Source organism: Artemia franciscana, chromosome 9, assembly GCF_032884065.1.
Source record: "Artemia franciscana chromosome 9, ASM3288406v1, whole genome shotgun sequence".
NCBI lineage: Eukaryota > Metazoa > Arthropoda > Branchiopoda > Anostraca > Artemiidae > Artemia > Artemia franciscana.
The window spans coordinates 36,889,926-36,913,612 of NC_088871.1; the positions used below are offsets into that span (position 1 = coordinate 36,889,926).

Genomic DNA, 23,687 nt, shown 5'->3' on the forward strand with positions numbered 1-23,687 from the left:
TTTTTTCTTTTTTAGTTTTTAGTTTTTTTTAGTTTTTTACCTTTTTTTAGTTTTTTTTAGTTTTTTTAGTTTTTTAGCTTTTTTATTTTTTATTAGTTTTAATTTTTTTTGTAGTTTTTGCCTTTTTTTATTTTTTTCAGTTTTTTTTAGTTATTAGATTTTTACCTTTTTTTAGTTTTTTTTAGTTTTTCAGCTTTTTTAGTTTTTTTTCTTTTTAGTTTTTTTTGTAGTTTTTACCTTTTTTAGTTTTTTTCTTCTTTTGTATTAGTGTGAAATAATTCAGACGTCATATGCGGACAAACATGACGTCACCTGATCCACACATCCACAGACAGACAGACAACTTATTTTTATATATATAAGATATATATATATATATATATATATATATATATATGTATATATATATATATATATATATATATATATATATATATATATATATATATATATATATATATATATATATATATATATATATATATATATATATATATATATATATATATATATATATATATATATATATATATATATTCACAGGTGGGACACAGGGACACAACTAATCACTATCAACAAAGCTCAAGGGCAATCATTAGAATAATGAGGTATAGATCTGAATACGGATTGTTTTTCTCATGGACAATTATATATTGTATGTTCAAGAGTCGGTAAACCCGACATTCTATTTATATGCTTAGACAATGGGACAGCAAAGAATGATGTATATTCGCAAGTTTTACGTAGTTAAAAACATATATATATATCGATCTATATTCACGGGTGGGACACAGGGACACAACTACAATGGCGCGTAAATAATATGGCGCTTAACGACTTACGCATGGGGGGGAGCTTGGGGGGCGCAAAGCGCCACCCCAACAGCTAGTATCTATATACAAATAAGTTGTTTGTTTTTGTGTGTGTGTGTTGAATGACGTCATGTCTGTGTGTCGACTGACGTCATTGTAAGGATTGAGAATTATGCCGTCATGAAGTTTGTAGACTTCATGGTTGTAGACTGACGAAATTAGTGACCGGGACACCGGGACATAAATGACAACCGGGACACAGGGACACAGGGAATATAAATGACGACCGGGACACAGGGACAGAGCTACAACTGGGACACTGGGGGGCACAGGGGGGATATATAAATGGCGACCAGGACACAGGGAATGTTCGATAAGCAATCACCATCAAGAAAGCTCAAGGGCAATCATTAGAATAATGAGGTATAGATCTGAATACGAATTGTTTTTCCCATGGACAACCGGGACAAAAATGACGACCGGGACACAGGGAATATAAATGACGACCGGGACACTCATAGATAAATTACAGACCGGGACACCGGGACACAAATGACGACCAGGACACAGGGAATATAAATGACGACCGGGACACTCAAAGAAAAATTACAGACTGGGACACCGGTACACAAATGACGACCAGGACACAGGGAATTTAAATGACGACCAGGACACAGGGACAAAACTACAACGGGGACGCTGGGGGGCACAGGGGGGGTATACAAATGACGACGGGGACGCAGGGAATGTTTGGTTAGCAATCACCATCAACAAAACTCATGGGCAATCACTAGAATAATGACGTATAGATCTGAATACGGATTGTTTTTCCCATGGACAATTATATGTTGCATGTTCAAGAGTCGGTAAACCTGACAATCTATTTATATGCACAGACAATGGGACATGGGATATATATATTCATTAACATCATAAGGAATAGATTTGTTATTAGGTTTAATTAGTCACAGACGTGCATGTTGCTTAACAAATTATTTTAACGAAAGAACTAATGGTTGTTAAACTCTTTATATAAGCATTCACACGCTTCCATCTGCGTGTCTAGGAATTATATTAAGAAATTAGACTTGCAGTGTTGCACAATCAAAAAATATTCATTAAAGTTGCTTAATTATCCGTTATTCCAGCTGGATCAGTTATTCCATCTTTTGGAAAATAATTAGACAAAACGATCAAATTAAAAATCAAGATTCATCCCATTAATATTTAATCGTTTAAAATTAAAATCAGCCACATACATACAATCTAAATTACTCGCTCTTATTCGTGACATAAAACATTCAAAATTATAAAAGAACTCATCAGGAACAGCACCAGGAGACTGGTATATCAGCCAAAACAAAATTGTCTTGTTTATCGTAATAGTTTCTATCTTACCCTCAATCCAACAAGTGAAATCATCGCTCAATCCGAAATATTCTATCATCAAGAGATTCAAAGTGGCTTTTCATAGACTCCAGTTGATTTTCTATTTCAGCAAATTTTGGGGTATATTCTATAATAACAGGTTGATAGACTTACGAAACGATATTTTCATCCGAGAATTTCTTTTTCTTCAATAGTAGCTAAGCGAGTTTGCACCTCTTTCTCAATGTCCTTCTCCTCAACTTAGCCTTGGTGCAAGCAATTTCAATTTTCGTCATCGATAATCGTGCACTTCATTAGTCTTACTAGCAGCACTTCTTCTATGAGCGTCTACAATTTTTGAACCCATGGAAATATACGCCCAATATTTTTTGTCTTCTCAAATTTTTCAAAATAGATATCGGGCATTAAATTCAGTTTAACAAATTTTTTTTAGCATTTTTCGCTGTTTTCTTTGAGGCTTCATTTTAATTTGACTCAAAATTAAGTAGGTTAATCTCCGCTAACGTCTGCTCATCTTGAGACCCATGACAATATACCAAAAATTTCCAACCGCCTGATATCACGGAGTCTATAATTCTGACGGATGATGGAGGATACCCCGTGAATTTAGCAAAAGCAAAATCACCCGATTCATATAAAGCGATATCAAAGAGACTTACTGGCAAGGGGGGTGTTTGAAGAGCCCCCCCCCCCTAATAACCTAAAAATCCAAGTTATCAACTATCTATCCAGTAAACAGTATATCCAAATGAGTTATCATGAAGCACTCCGATAATTCTTTTAAATTTAGCCAGGAAAGATGTAATTTCTTGGTCACTGAATTTTCTTCAATAATCAAGTATCTTTGAAACATTTTCAGTATGAAAAGACATATCAGTATGAAAAACTTACCTAGAGGTAGATTGTTTTTAAAGTCAACAATTTATTACCATTTGAAGTTACAACAGTATTTGAAAATGTTTTTTTTTCTAAGAACCCAAAACAAGCTGAAGTCTAACTATGAAATAAGTTTGAAACATAAATTTGTTTCTGTAGCTTAGCTTTGGGAGAAGCATTTAATTGGAACTGAAAATTTGAAGCTTTTAGGAAATAGAAACGGAGCCGATGTCATCATAAGTCGATAAGTCTGTTGGATTGTAGCCTCAGTGGTACCAACAACATCACCAATGACCTTCCGAGAGCATGGATTATTAGATGCCTGAGACGCCATGTAAATAGCAGCTGCAGCAACAGATATCGGTGATCGTCCTGGCACAATATCTAACTCCATAGCTTTTTCTGCAATATGATGAGCAGATATCTGAACCGAGTAGGGCAAACCAAGGCTGTTACAAAACCGTGCTATAAAGTCCCCGGGAGTATTCAAATTAAGAGTGATCGATAGATTGCTTACAATCCGCTTAAACTCTCGTTTAATATCTTTTATACTAACGCTTGAAACAGCACATAATTCTTTAAAAGTCCGTGGGTTCCCTTGTTGTCGAAAGGCAATGTATAAACAAGCCGAAGCAATAGCATTATTGGACCTTCCTTTTAATGATTTTCCACCATGAAACCTTTTAAAAAGGCTCCCAGCTTCATCCACAGTAGTTCTTGGTAAATGGAGTTTATCAGCCATTTCCTCAAGGCTCTTTTGAGCGGTCTTCAAAGCTCGATCGGAGCTACTCATCTGGCTGATATAATATTTTGCATAATCTAATTTACCAAACGAGCTGGGACCAGCAGGGCCAATCATTGTGGACAGGCCATGGCCTTCAAAAAGAAGATTCTCCGGACCACCAACACGAGATGGATCTGCACTGCTTTTCTCATTACTAAAACTTCTCCATTCACTCCCAACATCAATAGTCCTTTCACCTACCACCAGCGCACATTCTGAGCACAAGCTATCACCTGCGTGAGAATCTTCAATCAAATCGGCTTGTGGGTGATAAGGACATTTAACACTGTTGGATTGAATTAGCTTATCCATTATTTCAATAGTTTTTTACTTTTCATACTGAGGCGTCATAAGCGGACACATCCTTTTATATTGATTAATAACGTCATGACAAATGACGTAATCGTGATAATACATAAGTTTATAGTATGACGTCATTTAAATCATCATACATATACTGCAGCCACTGCAGCTTTCGAACACCGTGTTAGAACAATTTAATCCAAGAGGCTCCGGAGAACTGAAAGAATCTGATAGACATACTTGTTAGCATTAGCCACTTGCGAGGTCACTCTTTTCTGTCCAGACTGACCAGCGGACGTTGGTTCAGATATTTTCTGCGGCTGTCTGATGACACATAGGATCAGATTCTCCATGACTCTTAGCCAATCAGTAGCGGCTTAAATCGTCCAAGGAGAAGGCCCAAGTTCCGGTGGAACGAGTCTTCGAAAATTTCTGGACCAGGCTGGAATTCTGCTGTAAGATGAACACACTCTCGCTACTGACCATCCTACGTAGAATTAAATGGAATAGTGAAATGAATGGAAAAATTGAAAATGATTTTAAAATGGAATAGTTGTGGGTATCAAGCCTTGGCTCGTTGTAGAAAAAGCTAAGACAGATAGTCCAATTGAGTGAGAAGCAAGCTTGGCATTAATCCCCCCCACCCTTATTAGGGTTCGAATTGCTAATTATATAAAAATTATAATAAAATAAAATGGCTAATTATAGAAAAAGCCAAGAAAGATAGTCCAAATGAGTGAGAAGCAAACTTGGCATTAATCTCCCCTCCCTTAATAGGATTGTATCAAAATGTTGTTAGTTCATTTGTTAAAATATGTGTGTATCTATATAGGCCTGACGACGCGCTCAATGCCACCCCGGCATGAGGATTAAGTAAGTTAGTAACTGTAGTACTAATAGCAAGAGCAGTAGTAGTACACCACTACTTATAGTAGTAGTATGCACAGTTAAATGGCTGATAAGAGTTAAATTATGATATGGATTATTGCTAATACGGCCCTTTGAAAACCTACATGCACAGAATGTGTTTTTAGTCCAAGATGTCCCTGAAAATTTAATCTTCGTGCCCTTAGTCTCTGTAGCAATAGTCGTAAGAGTAGTAGAAGCCGCAGCAGTATGTATAGAGTGCCTTTTGGTTAGTTCAAACTTCCTCTCAACACGCCCTGAAAGTTTCAACTTAACCCTCTAAGCTATTCCTGAGAAACTACTCATACGTCCTTTGGGCAACCAGAATGCAAATAGTGGATTTGATTAGTTTATCATTCATCTAAACATTCTCTGAAAGTTTTACCTTGATACCTCCTTCAAAGTAGTAATTGTAGCAGTACTAATAGTATTAATAATGGTAACATCTACTTAGGGCTCTGTGATTAGTTCATCATGTCCTGATAGCTTAAACTTAATATTCTAATCATTCTTAAGATATTGCTTACATAGCCTACCCTTTTGACAACCTCCATGCATATAGTGTTTTTATTTGGTTGAAGCTCACCCAAGCCATTTCCCGAAAGTTTCACCTTAACACCATAAGCCTCACCAGTGGCAGTAACCTAGCAGCAGTACTTAATACTCAAAGCCGTTCAATAGATATTGCCGCTATACCCTTTTGACAATTTGCATTCTCATAGTATGTTTTTATTTAGTTTAACATCCTCCTAATCATTCCCCAAAAGCTTCACGTTAATACCGTTGGTATCAGCAGTAGCAAATGTTGTAGTAGTAACATTAGAAAAAGTGTGCATGTAGTACCTTTTCCTTTTTTAATACTCCCCTAAACACAAGCAGAAAGTTTCAACCTAATACCCTAAACAGTTCCAGGGGCATTGCTAATAAGTCCTTTTGACAACCTGCATGCACACAGTGTGTTTTGATTTAGTTCAACGTCCCCTGAAATTTCACCTTAATACGCTTCGCTTTAACAGTAAAAGTACCAGTGATAATAGTAGTAGCAATAGCATTAATAATAATTGGTGTCAGCAGTAGTAGCATGCATACGTTGCCTTTTGGTCAGATGAACATCACTTTCATCCAGCCCTGGAAGTTTCAATTTAATATTCTAAGCCGTTCTCAATATACTACTGATAAGCTCATTTGACAACCTATATACACATGGTATGTTTTAATTTAATTCAATTTCCCTTCAACATTTCCTGAAATTTTCCTCTTAATAACCTTAGCCTTAGTTACAATATAAGTAATAATGCGTGCACAAATTGCTTTTGCGTCAATTGACCATTCCCTGAGAGTTCCAACTTAATACCATCCAGCCAATCCTGAGATACACCTTTTTGACAATCTGTATGCACAGAGTGTGTTTTTATTTAGCTCAGCTTTCCCTGATGCGTTTACCTTAATTCCGTTAGCCTTACTAGAACTCATAATAGTTGCATTAATAGTAATAAATAACAGTAGTAGTATGCACATATTGCCTTTTGGTCTGTGTAACATCCCCCTCATCATGCGCTGGGAGTTTCAATTTAACACTCTGACGACGCTAATAAGCCGTTCCTAAGATGTTGCTGATGTGCCACCCGATATGAACTTAGTGCTCTAATTTAGTAGTAGTAGAAGCGTGCACGCATGGCCTTTTCGTCAAATGATCATCTCCCTCACCATTACCCGAAAATTCCATCTTAATGCCCTAAGTCATTCCTGAGATACGCCCTTTTTGACAATCTGCATGCACAGAATGTGTTTTGATTTAGTTAAACTTCCCCCTCAACATTTTCTTGAATTTTCACCTTAATATCCTCAGCTGTAGTAGTAGCCACAATAGGAATTGTAGTTGTAGCAGTAGTAACAGTGGTGGTAGTGGTAACAGCGTGCACATATTGTTGTGTATATTAGGCATATTTTGGTCAATTGATCATCATTCCCTGAAAGTTACAACTTAATGCTCCAAGTCATTCCTGACACACGCCCTTTTGACAACCCACATGCGCATAGGGTCTTGATTTAGTTCAACAACCCTCAACGTCACATCCCCTGAAAGCTTCCTTTGAATGCCCTTGGCATTTGTACGAAAAAGGATAAACACGTATTTCTTTCCCAATAACATATATTATATGTAAACAATGGGCCAATTGTACAACTTACAACCCTTGCCCCCAAGGCTTAGGAGGGAAGGGTGTCATCCCCAGACCCATAGTTACTGGATCTTTCAACTATACTAGACAAGATGACTATCTCAAAAATTTGATTCAGGAGGGAGGGGCTTGTTGCCCTTCAATCACTTTGGCCCTTAAAAATGGCAAAAATTCCAATCAAATGATTCTCTGCTGAAGTTTCTACAGCCCCTTCCATATGAACGCCCGAAGGTGAAAAAATTAATAGTACCCACTTGGTTTTTTACTTATAGGCACTTGTCCATCTTGCTACATATAATATTTGGGGTATATAAATTGTTCTGAACTTGAAACGCATACTAAATGAATATCCCTCACATATTACAAATCACGTCTCATAACCACATGCTTCCCATAAAACAAAGGTGAAATACAAACGATGATTAGACAAAAGTTTAATTGACAATGTTAGTTCATCTCAAACACAATACACTGAATTTCTTAAATCAACGAAAACAAATCTTTATTAAACACATATTGCAAGAATTAAAAATACATTTCTTAACACATACTCTAAGTATATATATATATATATATATATATATATATATATATATATATATATATATATATATATATATATATATATATCTATCTATCTATCTATATATATAAAAATAAGTTGTCTGTCTGTCTGTGGATGTGTGGATCAGGTGACGTCACCTGAAAAAACTGGATCAGGTGACGTCAAAACTGAAAAAACTAAAAAAAAGGCAAAAACTACAAAAAAAACTAAAAACTAATAAAAAAAATAAAAAAGCTAAAAAACTAAAAAAAACTAAAAAAAAGGCAAAAACTACAAAAAATACTAAAAACTAATAAAAAAGCTAAAAAACTAAAAAAACTAAAAAAAAGGCAAAAACTACAAAAAAAAACTAAAAACTAATAAAAAAAATAAAAAAGCTAAAAAACTAAAAAAACTAAAAAAACTAAAAAAAGGTAAAAAACTAAAAAAACTAAAAACTAAAAAAAACTAAAAAAAAGGAAAAAAACTGAAAAATAAGCTAAAATAAAGGTAAAAACCAATAAAAAACTAAAAAAAAAACTGAAAAAACTAAAAAAAGGCAAAAACTACAAAAAAAAACTAAAAACTAATAAAAAAAGTAAAAAAGCTAAAAAACTAAAAAAACTAAAAAAACTAAAAAAAGGTAAAAAACTAAAAAAAAATAAAAAATAAAAAAAAACTAAAAAAAGGAAAAAACTGAAAAATAAGCTAAAATATCATATCATTCTATATCATACATTGTTCATGAGATAAAAGGTACCCTTGGATATGAAATGAAACAGAAATGCCAATTTAACAAAATTTTATACAAATGAAGATAAAAATATTGAAGATGATAAATATTCTAGGCGTGAAAGATATGGTGGCCCTGTTTCAGAATTTAAAGATAAGGCTGGATATAAGCCAGATGTAAAGCTGGAATATATAGATGACTCTGGACACATATTGGATCAGAAGGAGGCTTTTAGATACTTATCACATATCATTAAAACTCGATTTGAGGGGCTGGATTAACTCAAGAAACTCGAGAAAGGACTAAAAAATGATATCTTTTGTGTCGATTTGACAACTACTAACTTTTGAATTTCGATTTGTTTGAGTTTTTATATTTCTGACTTTATTTGTCTCCCTCAATCACCCTTAATCTTTAATTCTCACGCAGCGAGTTGGTGATGCCTTTGCCAGCTTATGCCTTCGATGCCTGTTGTGTTTATGCCTTTGCCAGCACTGAATATACTACAGCAACTTTTGCAATATCGAATTTTAAAGTCAAAGCTTGAAGCCACTACTTACCCATATTCTCAACGACAAAAGAAATTAAACTTCAATGAACAAGTTTTAAAATAAGAGGTACCTTTGAATGTGAAATGAAATAGAAATACCTACTGATATGAAATAAAATTCATACCATTCTTTCACATCATTCGATACCGTATATTCTTAATGAAATAGAGGTTCCTACTGCTATGAAATGAAATACATACCATTTTTTCACGTCATTCTATACCATACATTCTTTCACACCATTTTATATATGATTCAATACCATACATTGTTTGTGAAATAAAGATGTCTACTAATGTGAAACGAAATAGGGTTTTTTGTTTATGAAATAGTATTGCCGATTGAGATCAGGATACCGTGGCCCAACAAAGATTTTAATGACTGGCATTATACTTTGGCTCAGGCTGTTTTTCTAAAACAAATACGCTTTTTCAGAAAATTTGTAGACATATTTCCTCACTGGGATTTGAAGGACCGTTGGAACAATATATTAAAGACTACGTCTTTTCAGGGCGTCGGTAGTGTGTCCAAAATTTTGATTGAAACCCCTCTATAAAATGTTGGGTATTTGTATTGCCTTCAAAAAATTATATACATTGAAAATTTGTTCTACAGTTATCTCTATAAAAGTGCTACATACAGTGGAAATACAATGGAAAGTTGCAGGCAACTGTAATTTTTATTTAGTTTAATTTTTTTTTTTACTCAGGTTCATTTTTATGAATACATTTTCCTTGACAAAAGAACTTTCATTGTTTACGTAGAACCCAAATGTTCAATAAGAAAAAGAATGTTCGTTCATGATTTGTGAGGCACCTGAAAAGCCCTCCTAAACATTACTTTTGGGTTTCTGTTCAGGCCTAACCAATACTATTAAAAAAAGTCCCATTAAAACTAAGTTTTTTTTTTTTAGATATTCAGCAGTCAAGATAACAAGTGCGTTTTTCTTGGAAATCTCTTATGCATAAGAAATGAAAAATTACAAGGTATGGCAAACACACCCTTTAACAACATCCATGCATAGATTTAACTTGTGATTAGTAGATTAAAAAAGAGAAGGTTCAACGGACAGATACTGAAATATAAAAAAAGCATTAAAAATAAAGATACAAAAGACGATGTGAGACACACAAAAAGAGAAAATAAGGAAAACAAATCAAACAAGATGAATATGTGCACACACAAATGAAAGCGGCCTCATTAACAAGAACCAGAAACTTCAAAACGAATCCTACCCAGAGACCTTAGAATACCAGACGCCAAATAACGCTATATTAATCGATCTCTGTCCTTCTTTTCTTCATGAGCCGAATACCCCTTATGAGTAAAATTTTCAATAGTAGTTAGAACTCAACAATAGTTAAATAAAGCTCAATAATTCTACCCAGAGGAAAACTAAAATCATCACGGATTTCTGGACGTAATTTTACCAACATTTGGGATCAAGTACTATAAGGTCTTTGCGTCTACCTGACTAGGTTTAAGACCTAAACAACTGTACGAAACAATTAAAAAAGAAGAAGAGTAGATGGGTATGCCGGACTTCTATTGTACTCTTAAAACGAAGTTATGATTGGCAGAGAGACGAACAACGCAGGTTACAGTTAAAGACTATAGAAACCATTGTTTTAACTTGGGGAGGAGAAACCTAAATAACTGTAAAAACACAGGTACACAATCAAAAAGTCAAAAGAAACACACGGTGGATAAGTTCAATAAAAAGGAGTTGTACCATTATATATGATAGTTGCCCATTGTTAACATATGCAGTTTTTGATGGAAAAGGTGGTTGTGTCAGATTTGGAAAGGGCTTATTCGAACGGAGATCGAAAGTTCTAGTACCCTTTTTAAGAGTCGAAATTCGTCGGAGGGTAAATTCGATCAAAACGATTGTACCATCAATCTGTTTAGAACACTGAGGAGGATCAAGGTTTTTTTTTACGAGTTTCTACCATAACAAAAAATAAGAAGACGACCGTCACGTTTACACTCTGTATTTTCAGAAGGAGCTTTTTTAACTCTATTTCTGAGTGCAATGAAAAATATAAAATGCACCAAAAGATCAAAATATTTACTAAAGATACGCTAATATATAGACAAAATATACTTTAAGAACAAAATAAAAGATTAAGATATTTTCAGAAACCAAAACAAAAGTCTTTGGTGATATATTTCATAAGAAATCTTAATTTCCTTTCAGGGGCGGGGAATGGCTTAAAACCACTTGAAACAATATAAAAGAAGAAGGCCTTAGCTAAACGTCGCTAAAAATGCAACATATTAATAATATATGCGACAGAACTTAGATATTCGATTTTCGTTCTCCATTATGGCCTCAAAAGTAGAAGGCCTCAATCAAAGGTCGCTGAAAATGCAAAGTAAAAATCATATATGTGATAAAACATAGACTTTCGAATCTCTTTGTCCAGTTTGGCCTTAAAGGGAAAAGGCATCAATCGAGTGTCGCTAAAAGTGCAACTTATGAATAATATATGTGACAAAATATGGATATTTGATTCTCGTTCTACAGTGTGGCCTCCACATATGATATTGAGAGAGAAGGACTAATCATATTTGAAACCAATACTAATGAATTCTTAGAAAATAAATAATTGACACCGCGGACAAAGTAGAAAAGAGGATAGGCATAGTACACAGAGAAGGCAAATAATCTCCATCATGGTTTTTTTGCTTTTCTTGCTAATAACTAGGATCTATCAAACCGTTGAATCATTTAACGGTCTAACGTTACCGCACCGCAAACAACGTCTAACGTTTAGACTATTACCACATCCAAAAAACCGTTTTTTCTTCAGGAGAGGAAATGTCGCGGCGAATAGTTCCCTCTTTTGTTATTTCTATTGTGGGCGGTGCTATTCTACCCGCTTTGTGGATGAATCCTACTTAAAAAGTACAAAAACTTTAATAGTCCCCTTGGGAGGTTTTCTCCAAGTAGCAACAGTATCATAGGTTTTTTGTAAACATTTTATTTTTCTATTAAAAAACTAAAAGGATCACAAGTTCAGTTGAGATTTTATCCAAGATAACTTAGATCTTCGATTCGAAATAGTTCGAAGCTTTAAGTCTTCAGCATTTAGGCTTATAAAGACAGTCAGCAAGTTTGTCTAAAACACAACGAATCTCAGAAAACTTACAAAACAAATTACAAAAGAATATGAAGATCAAAAATAATTCGATTACATATTTGGATGTGGTATACCAAAGATTGCGCTGAGTAATTTCCTTTTTATTTAAAATATTTAATTATATATATTATGGTCATATAATTATCTTAATTTAATATTAAATTTCATTGCAGTTTGGATTTATTTTTAAGTTAAAATATTTTATTTTCTAAGTTAAAACACTCCTTCCTCGGCTTCAAAAAGCGCTAAACAAAATTTTTACGCAAAAACTCTGAAAAATCCAAATTTTGAGGAAAATTTTTTTCACAAATCCATGTGATATAAGTTCACGTAAACTTCTTGTAAAAAAAAGGCCTTTACTCTGATTGACCAACATAAGCAAAGAGTCATATACCTCAAAATATATTTCAGAGAAAATTGAATGGAACCCAAATGCTGTACAATAGCGTAGCTTTCTATCTATAAATATTATTCCAATATTGTTCAGCATTCACAAAAAAATGAATTTATTGCCTCTCAATTGACCATAGTCAGATTGAGACACCATTCCAAAAAAGACTCCATTCCCCTAGGAATATAAATTACCAAACAAGTTTAAAAGGCTAACAGAGGCCATAACAGTGAGAACATGCAGGGTATCAAAAAGTAAACCCTGATTCTATTTTATGCATTTGAATCAGACATCAAAATTTTGGAAAAAAAGGTTATAATGTAGAACTTGCACCATAAGAAAATCAGAATGTCACCAAATGAATAAACGTGTCAGTATGTCAATGAATCCCCCCCCCCTCGCCCTGTTTATTCATTTTCATACGGGTCTGTCAATCAAAAAAGTAAAATAATTTGACAAATGTGTATCTTAAGCTCCCAAAGTTTCAAAACTAACTTAAAGACCCTTCCTGCAACGAACACGTTATGGAAAAGTTACAAATAATCCACCCCAACCCCCAAAGAAAAAGAACAGCTAGGCGAGCACGCATTTCAAAATTTCAAATCCAAGTTTTAATCCCACCCCCGCCCTAAATATAAGAAAGGTTAGCCATAGTTAAGCGGATTTCCATTGTTTATAAAATTAAACAATTTTAGTCAGAATACTTTTCGGTCACCTTGTACAGTCTTTCAAGCAGAATTAGAGTTGGTTTTAACTATATGGCTGAAAAGATTTCAGAAAAGAGTATTAATAAAAATTCGGTTTCGAATATAAAATATATAAACGTTACAATACAAAAATACCTAGCCTTCTAAAAATTCTTCTTTTACCGTATTTTTCAGTACATAAGTTACCTAAAAAGGGAGCGTTTTTACATTCAGTAGGAAGTGCCAAAAAGTGTCACTGATAATGGAAAAAAGTAGGTCAATTCTTAAAAAACCATATAATTCGACAATAGCATATACGTACAAATACGTTGCGTATGCGCACAAATGACGTAATACGTTGAAACATAAACAATACTTGGGAACACAATAGTATTGAAGTAACATTTTCCATCCAAGTTTTATTCCTATTTTGCTTGAGTGAGCCCCAGAAAACAGGAAACTAAGTTTCGTTCAAAACCAATGTGTTCATCATCTTCAACATCTGAGATTCCAAATAATTTAATCAAGTCATTAAAAAAAAAGACAACTAAATTTCACTGGAAAAGGTACTTACGCTAGGGAAGTTTTTGCCCCTAAAAACTTCATAATTTTTATTTTCTTCTTATAATTCAAATATTTTTACGTATTTTAGAAATTCTTGCACACGTTTCTATGCTAGAGTAATAATTTTTGAAACACGTTGCAATTCAATAATTCCAAAAACGCCAAGAGGTAAATTTTGTTTACATCCATTATCCAGGCATAATTTTCAAATTTGTAGGACGTGAGCTTTAGTTTATTTGTTATGGGAAAGATGGGGAAAATTATTTGTCACAAATAAAAAATAATAATAAAAAGAGCATAAGAGCAAAAATATGCAAAAATATAATGTTACGAAAATATTAAAGAAAAAGGGTTTCCAACGACGTTATAGTCCGAAATGATTCTTGAATTTAAAGGTTTGCAGTCCGAACCCTAGAAAAAACCGATCAACCAGTTTTCAGTTTCCAGATATTCAAAAAAGAAAAAAGAAATCTGAAAGGGGATACCAGAGTACACGGTTTTAAAACAAACTTCTAGGCTCATTGCAACTTCAAATCCTGATATATCCCTTCTTTTAAAGGAACCAGGTTCAAAACTGAATTATACAGATTATTTCTAATCCAATGATTAATATTACACTGATAAATACCAGTCTGTCCTCTTTACTGATATGTCACTTGTTTGGAAATATTGAAGCTAAGAAAAAGGCAAGAAAAAAGAATAAGAAAAGAATAATACCTGATTAAAATTAGACTCCTTGCATAATGAAAATATACAAAATTAAGAGAAAAGGAACAAAAGCTAAAATGTCAAAACAGAAAACAAAAGTGGCAAGAGACTCACATATCATTAATAAGTCGTTACTATTTTTAAATGCCACCACAATAGTTAGAAAAATAAAAAATAAAACGGAAAAAAGAACCGCCAAAGTTTACTTAAACACTGAAAAAGGCGGAATGTAGAAAACATGAACAGAACAATCACGGTAAAAGAGAAAAGTTGCCAATTGATAGCTGCTCAACACTGCACGACTCCAACTATGGAAATAAAAAGCACAGCACATATGCAAAGCCGCCTTCTTTGAAAGCAAAAGTTTTTACAATTTCTTATCACGTCATTTGATCTTTCAAGTCTGTTGAGTCTGGGCGCCTTTCCGTTATGGTTGAAAGCAATGCCTTAAACTCTCTTTCAAGCAGCTGACGGGCCTGGAAAAAACTTATCAATTTACCGCTTCTCAAGAGATTTCATGAGTAGTGAAACATGTTTTTGTTTACTTTTATTTGAATTAAAATGGAATATTTGTGGTCATCAGGTCATGGCTAATTGTAGAAAAAGCCAAGACAAATAGTCCGATTAAGTGAGAAGCAAATTAAAATAAGGTCTTTGTGCCCTAATGGGAGCTCGGCAATACAATCAGACAGAAAGATTGGTTGTGTGCCCACTATCATCGTAAACCTGTTTCAGAGCAGACTCTAAAAGCAGAACCAAGAAGAAACAACTCTGTTAGGTACTTTATGCCCCATGACAATGGAAACAAGAAGAAAGTTTGTCTAAAAATTTTTTGTGCAACCCTTGATCTTGGGGAGTTTAATGTCAGAAATGCAGCTAAGAACAATGATCTGGGATTTTCTCGAAGAAAGGATAATAAATCAGACCTTTACAATAAGATACCTAGGGATGTCTATAAGCATGCAAGAAAGTGGTTAAAAGACTTACCGGCTGTAGAATCTCAATACTGTCGTTCTTCTACAACCGAAAAGTATCTGCCTCAAAACTTCAAAAATAAGTCAAAACTGTTCCGGCTGTACACCAAACCCTGCAGAAAATCTAAAAAGCCCATCCTTTTGCGTGGAACCTTCATGAACATCCTCAACGAGTTTGACTCCAGTTTCCATAAGTCGAGGAAGGATAAGTGCGTGCTCTGTGAAATGGTGCAGTCTGCCCAGAATATGACAGGAAGTGAAAAGTTGGCTTACACGAACCACTTAATAGAGAAGAAGGCAACCAGGCACTATACGGAAGCCACCCGCTAACATGCTGAAGCTGACCAGTTTACGTTGATGCGTGCTTTGATCTAGAAAAAGTACTTAGCACACCACACGGAGAAGGAATGTTGATTGGATTCTCTCGAAAATATGCTTGCTACAATTTTTCAGTTTACGAGAATGTGACTAAGAATGGATACTACTTCTTCTGGGAGCAAAAGAACGGAAACTGAAGGGCAAACGAAATAGAAACTTGTCTTTTGCGGTGGAATAGAGAAGTTGATAGTAGAAGTACTGTCAGGACAGTATACCTGTCCTGTGACTGCTGGGGTGATCAAAACAGAAACCGCCAAATGCTTGCGAGGCTCTTTTCAACTCTTCAGCACTGTAAAACATACAGATAATTGAGCTGAATTTCCTTCTTTTGGGTCATTCGCTAAAGACTATAAAATTAAGTTGTTTGTCTGTTGACTGACGTCATGTTTGTGTGAAGAGTGACGTCATGTTTGCCGACTGACGTCATTATAAGGATTTAGCTGTATGTCGTCATGAAGTTGTTTGTCGACTGACGTTATGTTTGTAGACTGACGAAATTACAGACCGGGACACAAATGACGACCGGGGCACTCAAAGAGAAATTACAGACTGGGACACCGAGACACGAATAACGACCGGGACACAGGGAATATAAATGACGACCGGGACACAGGGGCACAACTACAACGGGTACGCCGGGGGGCACAGGGGCGATATATAAATGCCGACCGGGACACAGGGAATGTTCGATTAGCAATCACCATCAACAAAGCTCAAGGGCAATCATTATAATAATGAGTTATAGATCTGAATACGGATTGTTTTCTAAGCGTTTTTTATCACAGATCAGAAAATATAACTCATGTTTCCAAATGACGTCGTTTGGTGCCCAAATCGAAAATCCAGATCAATTTATGCCTACTTTCAAAGTAAAAGGGCAAATTTATCATAGAGCAGGGTCCCTTCTACCATTCTCAGGCGAGAATCATAAATTTTTACAATTGTACTTCATCAGTGATAGAAATTCTGAATTGAATGCACGTTGCGAAATTTCTCCCAACGTTGAAAGGACAATCGTTTCCCAATTGCAACATCTTTTCCACGAAAATAATAATCTAGTGCCTCTGTTCAAAACAGCCATCGATTTGATGGCTACTGATACGCATAAAATTGTTATTTCCGCTGACAAAACGCCTCCTGGCCAACATGTGCGTAGATACAATGCTCCAACTATTGACGAAGTGGCAATTGTTATGGTCGGTGATCAGTTTTTACCCCGAGATATTATTCTTCATAAGCGAAACGCTCAGTTGGTAAGAATTACTGAAACTCATCGATGCTAAGATGCCCTACAATATCCTATCATTTTTTGGGATGGAGCCGACGGCTATCATATATCTATATTGTCGACTGACGAAATTACAGACCGGGACATCGGGACAAAAATGACGACCGGGACACCGGGACATAGGGAATGTTAATGACGACCGGGACACTCAAAGAGAAAGAGACCGGGACACAAGGAATGTTCGATTAGCAATCACCATCAACAAAGCACCGGGACACAAATGACGACCGGGACACAGGGAATATAAATGACGACCAGGACACTCATAGATAAATTACAGACCGGGACACCGGGACACAAATGACGACCGGGACACAGGGAATATAAATGACGACCGGGACACTCAAAGAGAAATTACAGACTGGGACACCGGGACACAAATGACGACCAGGACACAGGGAATTTAAATGACGACCGGGACACAGGGACAAAACTACGGATTGTTTTTCCCATGGACAATTATATGTTGCATGTTCAAGAGTCGGTAAACCTGACAATCTATTTATATGCACAGACAATGGGACATGGGATATATATATTCATTAACAAATCACATATCATTAAAACTCGATTTGAGGGGCTGGATTAACTCAAGAAACTCGAGAAAGGACTAAAAAATGATATCTTTTGTGTCGATATGACAACTACTAACTTTTGAATTTCGATTTGTTTGAGTTTTTATATTTCTGACTTTATTTGTCTCCCTCAATCACCCTTAATCTTTAATTCTCACGCAGTGAGTTGGTGATGCCTTTGCCAGCTTATGCCTTCGATGCCTGTTGTGTTTGTGCCCACACTGGATATACTACAGCAACTTTTGCAATATTGAATTTTAAAGTCAAAGCTTGAAGCCACTACTTTCCCATATTCTCAACGACAAAAGAAATTAAACTTCAATGAACAAGTTTTAAAATAAGAGGTACCTTTGAATGTGAAATGAAATAGAAATACCTACTGATATGTAATAAAATTCATACCATTCTTTCACATCATTCGATACCGTATATTCTTAATGAAATAGAGGTTACTACTGCTATGAAATGAAATACATACCATTTGTTCACGTCATTCTATACCATACATTCTTTCACACCATTTTATATATGATTCAATACCATACATTGTTTGTGAAATAAAGATGTCTACTAATGTGAAACGAAATAGGGTTTTTTGTTTATGAAATAGTATTGCCGATTGAGATCAGGATACCGTGACCCAACAAAGATTTTAATGACTGGCATTATACTTTGGCTCAGGCTGTTTTTCTAAAACAAATACGCTTTTTCAGAAAATTTGTAGACATATTTCCTCACTGGGATTTGAAGGACCGTTGGAACAATATATTAAAGACTACGTCTTTTCAGGGCGTCGGTAGTGTGTCCAAAATTTTGATTGAAACCCCTCTATAAAATGTTGGGTATTTGTATTGCCTTCAAAAAATTATATACATTGAAAATTTGTTCTACAGTTATCTCTATAAAAGTGCTACATACAGTGGAAATACAATGGAAAGTTGCAGGCAACTGTAATTTTTATTTAGTTTAATTTTTTTTTTACTCAGGTTCATTTTTATGAATACATTTTCCTTGACAAAAGAACTTTCATTGTTTACGTAGAACCCAAATGTTCAATAAGAAAAAGAATGTTCGTTCATGATTTGTGAGGCACCTGAAAAGCCCTCCTAAACATTACTTTTGGGTTTCTGTTCAGGCCCAACCAATACTATTAAAAAAAGTCCCATTAAAACTAAGTTGTTTTTTTTTAGATATTCAGCAGTCAAGATAACAAGTGCGTTTTTCTTGGAAATCTCTTATGCATAAGAAATGAAAAATTACAAGGTATGGCAAACACACCCTTTAACAACATCCATGAATAGATTTAACTTGTGATTAGTAGAGTAAAAAAGAGAAGGTTCAACGGACAGATACGGAAACATAAAAAAAGCATTAAAAATAAAGATACAAAAGACGATGGGAGACACACAAAAAGAGAAAATAAGGAAAACAAATCAAACAAGATGAATATGTGCACACACAAATGAAAGCGGCCTCATTAACAAGAACCAGAAACTTCAAAACGAATCCTACCCAGAGACCTTAGAATACCAGACGCCAAATAACGCTATATTAATCGATCTCCGTCCTTCTTTTCTTCATGAGCCGAATACCCCTTATGAGTAAAATTTTCAATAGTAGTTAGAACTCAACAATAGTTAAATAAAGCTCAATAATTCTACCCAGAGAAAAACTAAAATCATCACGGATTTCTGGACGTAATTTTAACAACATTTGGGATCAAGTACTATAAGGTCTTTGCGTCTACCTGACTAGGTTTACGACCTAAACAACTGTACGAAACAATTAAAAAAGAAGAAGAGTAGATGGGTATGCCGGGCTTCTATTGTACTCTTAAAACGAAGTTATGATTGGCAGAGAGACGAACAACGCAGGTTACAGTTAAAGACTAGAGAAACCATTGACTTAACTTGGGGAGGAGAAAACTAAATAACTGTAAAAACACAGGTACACAATCAAAAAGTCAAAAGAAACACACGATGGATAAGTTCAATAAAAAGGAGTTGTACCATTATATATGCTAGTTGCCCATTGTTAACATATGCAGTTTTTGATGGAAAAGGTGGTTGTGTCAGATTTGGAAAGGGCTTATTCGAACGGAGATCGAAAGTTCTAGTACCCTTTTTAAGAGTCGAAATTCGTCGGAGGGTAAATTCGATTAAAACGATTGTACCATCAATCTGCTTTAGAACACTGAGGAGGATCAAGGTTTTTTTTTACGAGTTTCTACCATAACAAAAAATAAGAAGACGACCGTCGCGTTTACACTCTGTATTTTCAGAAGGAGCCTTTTTAACTATATTTCTGAGTGCAATGAAAAATATAAATGCACCAAAAGATCAAAATATTTACTAAAGATACGCTAATATATAGACAAAATATACTTTAAGAACAAAATAAAAGATTAAGATATTTTCAGAAACCAAAACAAAAGTCTTTGGTGATATATTTCATAAGAAATCCTAATTTCCTTTCAGGGGCGGGGAATGGCTTAAAACCACTTGAAACAATATAAAAGAAGAATGCCTTAGCTAAACGTCGCTAAAAATGCAACATATTAATAATATATGCGACAGAACTTAGATATTCGATTTTCGTTCTCCATTATGGCCTCAAAAGTAGAAGGCCTCAATCAAAGGTCGCTGAAAGTGCAAAATAAGAATCATATATGTCATAAAACATAGACGTTCGAATCTCTTTGTCCAGTTTGGCCTTAAAGGGAAAAGGCATCAATCGAGTGTCGCTAAAAGTGCAACTTATGAATAATATATGAGACAAAATATGGATATTTGATTCTCGTTCTACAGTGTGGCCTCCACATATGATATTGAGAGATAAGGACTAATCATATTTGAAACCAATACTAATGAATTCTTAGAAAATAAATAATTGACACCGCGGACAAAGTAAAAAAGAGGATAGGCATAGTACACAGAGAAGGCAAATAATCTCCATCATGGTTTTTTTGCTTTTCTTGCTAATAACTAGGATCTATCAAACCGTTGAATCATTTAACGGTCTAACGTTACCGCACCGCAAACAACGTCTAACGTTTAGACTATTACCACATCCAAAAAACCGTTTTTTCTTCAGGAGAGGAAATGTCGCGGCGAATAGTTCCCTCTTTTGTTATTTCTATTGTGGGCGGTGCTATTCTACCCGCTTCGTGGATGAATCCTACTTAAAAAGTACAAAAACTTTAATAGTCCCCTTGGGAGGTTTTCTCCAAGTAGCAACAGTATCATAGGTTTTTTGCAAACATTTTATTTTTCTATTAAAAAACTAAAAGGATCACAAGTTCAGTTGAGATTTTATCCAAGATAACTTCGATCTTCGATTCGAAATAGTTCGAAGCTTTAAGTCTTCAGTATTTAGGCTTATAAAGACAGTCAGCAAGTTTGTCTAAAACACAACGAATCTCAGAAAACTTACAAAACAAATTACAAAAGAATATGAAGATCAAAAATAATTCGATTACATATTTGGATGTGGTATACTAAAGATTGCGCTGAGTAATTTCCTTTTTATTTAAAATATTTAATTATATATATTATGGTCATATAATTATCTTAATTTAATATTAAATTTCATTGCAGTTTGGATTTATTTTTAAGTTAAAATATTTTATTTTCTAAGTTAAAACACTCCTTCCTCGGCTTCAAAAAGCGCTAAACAAAATTTTTACGCAAAAACTCTGAAAAATCCAAATTTTGAGGCAAATTTTTTTCACAAATCCATGTGATATAAGTTCACGTAAACTTCTTGTAAAAAAAAGGCCTTTACTCTGATTGACCAACATAAGCAAAGAGTCATGTACCTCAAAATATATTTCAGAGAAAATTGAATGGAACCCCAATGCTGTAGAATAGCGTAGCTTTCTATCTATAAATATTATCCCAATATTGTTCAGCATTCACAAAAAAATGAATTTATTGCCTCTCAATTGACCATAGTCAGATTGAGACACCATTCCAAAAAAGACTCCATTCCCCTAGGAATATAAATTACCAAACAAGTTTAAAAGGCTAACAGAGGCCATAACAGTGAGAACATGCAGGGTATCAAAAAGTAAACCCTGATTCCATTTTATGCATTTGAATCAGACATCAAAATTTTGGAAAAAAAGGTTATAATGTAGAACTTGCACCATAAGAAAAACAGAATGTCACCAAATGAATAAACGTGTCAGTATGTCAATGAACTCCCCCCCCCCACTCGCCCTGTTTATTCATTTTCATACGGGTCTGTCAATCAAAAAAGTAACATAATTTGACAAATGTGTATCTTAAGCTCCCAAAGTTTCAAAACTAACTTAAAGACCCTTCCTGCAACGAACACGTTATGGAAAAGTTACAAATAATCCACCCCAACCCCCAAAGAAAAAGAACAGCTAGGCGAGCACGCATTTCAAAATTTCAAATCCGAGTTTTAATCCCACCCCCGCCCTAAATATAAGAAAGGTTAGCCATAGTTAAGCGGATTTCCATTGTTTCGAGACTGGGTATCGGGCCAACAAGTAACACTTCTAACCCTTGCTAAAAAATTGTGAATATTTTCCATCACCCTACAAGCTATAACTGAAAAGTTATTGCCAATTTACGGAAGCATGCAGCAAACTCTTATTTTAATTTCTAACATTTTGGTAATTAAATAGGTTTTTTGAACACAGTGAATAAAATTAAACAATTTTAGTCAGAATACTTTTCGGTCACCTTGTACAGTCTTTCAAGCAGAATTAGAGTTGGTTTTAACTATATGGCTGAAAAGATTTCAGAAAAGAGTATTAATAAAAATTCGGTTTCGAATATAAAAAATATAGTCGTTACAATAAAAAAATACCTAGCCTTGTAAAAATTCTTCTTTTACTGTATTTTTCGGTACATAAGTTACCTAAAAAGGGAGCATTTTTACATTCAGTAGGAAATGCCAAAAAGTGTCACTGTTAATGGGAAAAAGTAGGTCAATTCTTAAAAAACCATATAATTTGACAATAGCATATACTTACAAATACGTTGCGTATGCGCACAAATGGCGTAATACGTTGAAACATAGACAATACTTGGGAACACAATAGTATTGAAGTATCATTTTCCATCCAAGTTTTATCCCTATTTTGCTTGAGTGAGCCCCAGAAAACAGGAAACTAAGTTTCGTTCAAAACCAATGTGTTCATCATCTTCAACATCTGAGATTCCAAATAATTTAATCAAGTCATTAAAAAAAAAGACAACTAAATTTCACTGGAAAAGGTACTTACGCTAGGGAAGTTTTTGCCCCTAAAAACTTCATAATTTTTATTTTCTTCTTATAATTCAAATATTTTTACGTATTTTAGAAATTCTTGCACACGTGTCTATGCTAGAGTAATAATTTTTGAAACACGTTGCAATTCAATAATTCCAAAATCTTGTGAAGTTTTTTGGCATAGACTCTTTGAGCAGCTTCCTCGGCTGTTGACATTGTAGGTTCTTCAATCTTTTTACAATTAAACATTTTTCCGTGAACGAATGTCTTAAATACATTTAATGACGTCATCGTCATAATGACGACATGGCGACCGGATGACATGACGTCACTCGACACACAGACACACAGACAACTTTTATATATATATATATATATATATATATATATATATATATATATATATATATATATATATATATATATATATATATATATATATATACATATATATATATATATATATATATATATATATATATATATATATATATATATATATATATATATATATATATATATATATATATATATATATATATATATATATATATATATATATATATATATATATATATATATATATATATATATATATACTAGCTGTTGGGGTGGCGCGAAGCGCCACCCCAACACCTAGTTGGTGGGGCCCTTC

The 23,687-nt window shown here is 34.3% G+C and overlaps 1 protein-coding gene across 1 annotated transcript; it reads right to left on the bottom strand.

The window, feature by feature from the left end:
- Positions 1 to 544: 544 nt before the first annotated feature.
- On the bottom strand, positions 545 to 6,221 carry LOC136031362 (transcription initiation factor IIB-like). Its single transcript, XM_065710863.1, has one exon. It carries the CDS (start codon positions 4,171 to 4,173, stop codon positions 3,238 to 3,240), a length of 936 nt encoding a protein of 311 aa, XP_065566935.1. The 5' UTR covers positions 4,174 to 6,221; the 3' UTR covers positions 545 to 3,237.
- Between the last annotated feature and the right edge of the window lie 17,466 nt (positions 6,222 to 23,687).

Bases quoted from the DNA above. Each gene is read 5' to 3' on its own strand.
- LOC136031362 (XM_065710863.1), bottom strand. From the start codon at position 4,173: ATGGATAAGCTAATTCAATCCAACAGTGTTAAATGTCCTTATCACCCA.